Source organism: Olea europaea, unplaced genomic scaffold (assembly GCF_002742605.1).
Source record: "Olea europaea var. sylvestris unplaced genomic scaffold, O_europaea_v1 scaffold3223, whole genome shotgun sequence".
Taxonomy (NCBI): Eukaryota; Viridiplantae; Streptophyta; class Magnoliopsida; order Lamiales; family Oleaceae; genus Olea; species Olea europaea.
In genome coordinates, this window is record NW_019251088.1 from 43,962 (window position 1) to 50,399 (window position 6,438).

The window sequence follows — 6,438 nt, forward strand, 5'->3', positions numbered from 1 at the left end:
AAAGCTCTTAAACAAGAAATTGCAACTGGTTTACAGTGCCAATTATATATCAAGTGCACCGCATACGGGATGGGAAAAGCTTTGCTACCAGAAAGGTAGAGGCAATACAGAAGGGGAACATTGTATTCACCTTGATTGCTTCTTTTCAGGTAGCGTTGGAAATTAAAATACAGAACAGACTCAACTTTCTGGCATCTTACAAGTGACATTTATATCTTGCATTACAAACTAATAGGCTTAAGTGAAATCCGATGCAGTTGCAGAGCTATTATCTCTGTATTTTATTGCTGGTCAAATGTATACAATATTCTTATCCGCATTCTTGGGTTACGGGAAAATGAAAGGAGAAGGGAAAATATACACAGAGTAAATTGTCAACCACCAAAAGCTTATGGAAATTTGTAAAAAGCCGTTCTGGGCTTTACTGCGTTAACTAATTGGTGTATAAAATCTTTTTAGTTGGGTCCCGAGTTTTTTAGTTTTTGGAAATAAAATGAGCTGTGATCCTGCAGAAAATATGTGCTATCTTTTGAAGCTCAGATATTGTAGTTTCAAAGAGTTCATAGATTAGAGAATATTTGTTCTCTGATTTGTTATACTTGATCATGGGCTGGCCTGGATTTATAGGTAGATGTCAGTTCAAGAAATCATATCGCTCTTTCTAGCCTAGTGATCTTTAAATTTTTTCTATGTATAATGGTTGAACAAGAAAAGGTGGTAAAAAGGAAGTCATGTAACTTTTCCCAAATTTATTGGAAATAAGCTCAATTTATTGTTGTAGATATTACCTCTACAATTTCATAAATTTGACTGGTTTCTTGTTTTATCTTTTGCAGCATGCTCATCTCTTCATTTAGCCCTTGTTTGATAACCTTTAAAAATTTAAATTGTTTACTACAATATCATTCTCCACCCCACATTCACACAATAAAATATTCTACACACAAACCAATAAAGTTTCGTCACTTTTTTACCACACATTCTCCAAAAATACTATTCAAAACTCTTTAGTTTTTCAAATTATGGGTGTCAAATAGGGCCTTAAGTGTTTTATGATTCAATTGATGGCCTGCTAAAGTTCTTAAATCACATGGAATCAGATAATTTTGCTGCCTTACATCTATGCCTAAATTAACTAAGCAAGGTTTAATGCTAACACTTGGGAGTTTGCCAAGATTGAAAATGTGGTAGTTTCTGATATAATTTCCCACTGATGCCGTCTTTTAAGTCTTTCTTATTTCATTTTTCTCCTTCCGCCTCATAGGTGAATGCTGGAAAAAAATAGAAACTGCATCTAACATTTGATTCAAACAATTTACAGAAAGAGGAAGGAGGATTCACTCACCAGGTGGTTGCAATGCCTTCCGTGCCTTGTCCAGAAGAGGTAGTCAAAACATGGTTGTATTATTTCCTATAATTTGGTTGTTTCCCCGGCAGGTTATTTAAATTTCTTATTTCTTTAGCTTTTATCAATGGAAGAATTGAGAGAAAGGCGTATCGTTGATCCTCGACTCCCCAGGTTAGGCCCTTATCTTTTTCGAAAATGTGGAAATGCATTGGATGTATTGAGTTTCAAAGGGTGGTTGATAATTATATTATTTCTTCACCCTCCCATAATAGCATAGCTTTCAATTTTTGCTTATTGACTTGAATGCTCTGTGAAGGTTTTTATTGCCAATACCAACTGCCTAATCATGCTACAGCTACCAACCATGGGTTACCAGGAAACACTATGTATTTGTTTGTGATGTCACTGCAGACCCCTTTATTATTTTATTACATAGAGTAAACATTCGTTGGATGTATTTAGTATTCAGAAACTGGTCTGCAAGCTTAGTTCAAGAGCGGTTCAGAAACAAAAATGAAATATTTGTTCATGCTATCTTTTTTCTTTTTTCTTTTTTCCAAAAAATAATAGGACAAAAGGAGGGTAGTCTCCTCCTTGATCTGAATAACCTTATCTATGTTTCAAATGGAAAACAGATTAATCTGAAGATACCTTACAGACATGAAATTTTAGGACCTAGGAAAGCTTCCATTTGATGTAGCACTTAAATGTTCATGATTAGTGTCATGACTAAAGCATGTACCACAGTTTTCTTAATGTTGTGGACCCCCTCATGCTTGGCATTGCAATGACGAGTGTTGATATTGGACTTTTGACTTCTTCAAGGTCCTCTTGGATGTGAATTAGGGTATGTTCGGGATATTTTTTAAAAATCAATTTTCCCAAATTCATTTTCAACCACATATCCAAAAAAATAATTTTTCACGTGGATCCATAACTTTTCGCTACTTTTTAACCACATATTTTCCAAAAAAATCATTTTTCATGTGGAAAAATTTCTCTTAATGAAAACTTAATGTTTAGAAATATTGACTTTCTGTACTAAAGGTTATCTATCACCGTTATCTTTGATGTGGGAATTGACAACTTTTTATCTTTTATAATGCATATGCTTTGAAATCACTCATTTTTTGTTACTAGTTCCTGTTCTATTGTTTGGGAGAATATATCTAATCCAAATTTAGTTTTCATTCAGATAGTTTAAAATACTAACTAATGATCTGTTCATCTCTTACGTTAATTTCTGTTGATTTCAAATGATAACACGCAACAGGACATACCGGAACAAGGTAGCTAGTAGGGAATATGTACCCTGGCCCATAGAGATCAGGTTCTGTGAGCCTAATACTTCCACCAATCAGACTAAGTCTCCTGCGAGGTTAATTATCATTCTCTTTGTTGTCCATTGACTCCATTTAGGGGGGAATCACTGTGAAGGCTAGAAAAATGGTGGGTCTGATTGATAGTATTTTTTCAAATAATCTACAGCTTAAGGTATTGGTTTAGAGCGAAAGGAAAACTTTCTGATGACCAGGCTTTGCATAGGTAAGAGAATCTTCTTTAGTGTCTTTATTTTCTGGCATTTCTTGTTGCCGGCAACAGTAAGAAGAGTTTTTGTATATCAGTTGATGCCTTGGAGGTCTATTGGTCTTTTAAAAGTTCAATGATTTATGATATATACTAGCGTGTAAATAATTCCGTCAGAGAATTATGGTAAAAAAGTATTGAAAAGTTTATTTTATTGAGAAAATGTACGGTTGAAAATGAATTTGAGAAAAAAATGAGTTTTTTGGTGCTCAAACAGGGACTTAGTATTGTTTTCCTGAGAACGATCAGTTTGTTGTCCCCATAAAATCTACTCTTGGGCATACTCTCCTCAAGCATTGAATATGAAGTAATCTCTATTTATTTGAAGTACTATGATGACATGAATTAATCATTTTAAAATTTTATTGCTTCTAAATTTGTCTATCTTGAAAATTCTTATTCCATATGGTACCCTGTATGTTAGTATATTGGAACTAGATATTTATTTTTATGTTATGACCTGTCACAGTGAACTCTTGAACTTTGATAACTGGCTTTCTTCAAGACTCGAATCATAAATATGCACTATTGTGAGCTTATATCAGCCTTTCATGTTGTTTCAAAACTTTGATATTCCGAGCTGCAGCTTCTGTTACAGAATAATTTTCTAAAAAAACTCAATTTAATTTTTATCTACTAGTATCTTTTAAATAGATTTCATTCTCTTCCTCTTTCTGAGAATGGATAACATCTATCTTCTACGTTATGATGTGGAATTCTAGCAGATGTGTTGCTGCATATACTTCAGATCTCATATTTCTTCAAGTAAGCATGAATCCTCATCGTGAAAAGGGTTTGAAGTCGTCAACTGTGAGCCTGGATCACTCGTAAGTATCCACGTCCTTCCCAGTAATATAGATCTTCAGTTTCACGTTTTGAGTATTTTATATCTTTGGTAGGAATTATCTGCAATTAACAGAAGGCAACAATTTAAAACTGAACCCACCATGTTAGACCATAGATTGCATTTTTTTGGAGCTCTATAAGGAGATTGTCCTAATATCATGTAAGAGCTGGATTTAGGTTATTATTCTTCCCTAAATTTTCATCAATAAATGAAACATGTGGGGGCCTTTTTATTTAGGAGGTCAACTATTCCATGCTCATGATAGTGATATTCTAAAAGTTTGAGCCCATATTAACTGGATTTAAATGGTAAGTTCTGCAGGTTTGATTGAGTTTCCATGTTATAGTTACAGATCATTTAATTAGTGAGTGCTGCATCGTTTTTGGACGGTTGGACATTGGTAGAGATGCAGAACGGAGAAGAGAAAGAACAATAGGGAGAGAGAAGACGAGAAGAGTAAAAATTGAGGCCTCATTGCCCTTATATAGTATAAATAACTGACATTTACTCCAACTTCTAATATAACACAACGTATCGAAGAATCAAAATCCTAGTAAATCACAGGTATTCAACAAAATCCTAGTTATTCAAAGTCTATTTTTAATCCCGTTGCATCAGGTAGCATTGATTTTTTCATTTCACATCAAACGAAAATGTTTACGCATGTTTAGCAATGGACAGTATCTTATCCATGATGTCGAAGTTTTAGTCGTTAGGCCATGTCTATTATTCCCTTCTTGAGTACATGCATGAGTTCTTGAAATCTCCATTCTCTTGTACAGGATGTGGTTCCACAGGCCTTTTAGGGCTGATGACTGGGTGCTATATGTGGTGAGTACCATAGATCATATTCTCTTTCATTCCCAAATTTGTATTTCAGAACTAACATTCAAATGCTCACTGTTTCATAGATTTATAGTCCCAGTGCTCATGGTGCACGAGGGTTTGTTTCAGGACAAATGTTTACAAGGAATGGAGAGGTAATTCAGCCATGCCTACTCTAGTCAAGCTTTTTTCATGTGAAGCGCATTAGTCTATTTTTTGGCTATTAATTCTTTTGAAAATTGAGCCGAACCAAATATGCATACAAATGATTTGTAATTGCAGCTTGTTGCATCACTGACTCAAGAGGGCTTATTGAGGATGGCCAGAACTGCCAAATCTAAATTGTGAAATTCCCTCGTAGTGCATTCAGAAGAGGAACATTTTGCAAATTCGGCAACCATTATTCAGGTTTTAGTGGTTTCTTGACATGGGTATGGTTCTAATCACAGGTCAACATTTTAAATAAGAAGCAGCAGAATGATCTGTGGTTTAGATTTATAACCTTGATGAAATAAGTGGGTCGTTTCCTTTCGGACATGTTTCTATATATTTATGAACTACATATGGTTTCAGTAGCATCAAAATAATCCTTCGTGTAACATGAAGTGTTTAAAGCATGTCTAAGGCCTTTTGGTTTGCGACATGAAGTGTAGAGTTTCTACTTTCTATAGTCGTTTAGATGAGGCATATTCCGAGAGAAGTGTTTAACTGTTCATAGAACTCTTATGCCTATTGGCTGTAATTTTTGATTTGTTTTGGAACCGCAGTTGCGAGAATAGGAACATAATCTATTACGGATTTATGCTGATTAACACATCTTCTGCTTCTTAGAGATCTCAATTTAATTTTATTTTTAATCGGTAAATGTGAAATTCAATAGATCTTCATTTACAAGTACGCTGGGCATAGTCATGGACAGTAGCTCCTGTTTGTCATCCTTTATTTTACATTTTTTTTTTCCATTATTTTTCTTAAGTACTCAATTTTAACCACACATTTTTCATTAAAATAATATTACACGCAAATAAAAAATCTTTCCTTCTTTCTTAACCACATATTCTCCATCAATTACTATTTTATATTATGAGCCCGTTTGAGTCGCATTATAATGAGAATGAGAATGAAAATGAAAATGAGAAATAGAGTCGTTATGGGCTTCACACCAGAGATAGAAATTCAAAAATGATGGTTTGATCTGATGGATAACGATCATATTTTTCATTTTAATAAGGTAAAAATGAGATTCAAACAGGGGTTGTATTTCTTCAAGTTAAGAGGGCTCAAACAGGGCTTAAATAAGCCCTCATTTTGTGGAAAATTTTATGGGTGGAAAGTGTTTTTTTTTTTTTTTTTAAATGAGTGGTTGAAAAAAAAGAAAAAATTTTCGATTTATGTATAATATTATTCTATCAAAAATTGTGTGGTTGAAAATAGAAAAGAAAAAAGTAAAATATAATGAAATGAAAATTAATGAAGGCTAAATGAAGAGGTCATAAATGGCATATGAAGGGAAGCACACTTTCACTAGACGCATATTTGGCTTCTCGCCAGATGGAATATGTATTTTAATTTGAATTTGGGAATTTTTATTTATTTATTTATTTATTAACGTTTGCTTATTTTTTAGGGACTTTTCTAGTCAAATTTAAGTTTGACTTAATTTGTCCAATAATTATTATAGACTTTGATGTGGAATTTCTTTGCATGCCTATTGGAAGAATAATTCTAATTTTTGGAAAGATGTAAAAAAAACATTTTGAGTTATTTGATTGCAGTTATGGACTTTTTTTAACTGGTCAATCGATCTCCGCATATGAGGTTCTCTAGTTGT

At 33.5% G+C, this 6,438-nt stretch overlaps 1 protein-coding gene across 1 annotated transcript in view; it reads left to right on the plus strand.

Moving 5' to 3' along the window:
* LOC111385612 (acyl-coenzyme A thioesterase 8-like) overlaps positions 1-5,423 on the plus strand; it is a 7,986-nt gene extending 2,563 nt beyond the window's left edge. Inside the window, exons 2-10 of the mRNA XM_023010018.1 lie at positions 17-149; positions 1,322-1,384; positions 1,464-1,519; positions 2,622-2,726; positions 2,837-2,893; positions 3,661-3,762; positions 4,565-4,613; positions 4,694-4,762; positions 4,890-5,423. Coding sequence (XP_022865786.1) covers positions 17-149; positions 1,322-1,384; positions 1,464-1,519; positions 2,622-2,726; positions 2,837-2,893; positions 3,661-3,762; positions 4,565-4,613; positions 4,694-4,762; positions 4,890-4,955 — 700 coding nt within the window. The 3' untranslated portion in view covers positions 4,956-5,423. The remainder of the gene's footprint in view (positions 1-16; positions 150-1,321; positions 1,385-1,463; positions 1,520-2,621; positions 2,727-2,836; positions 2,894-3,660; positions 3,763-4,564; positions 4,614-4,693; positions 4,763-4,889) is intronic.
* The last annotated feature ends 1,015 nt before the right edge of the window (positions 5,424-6,438 follow it).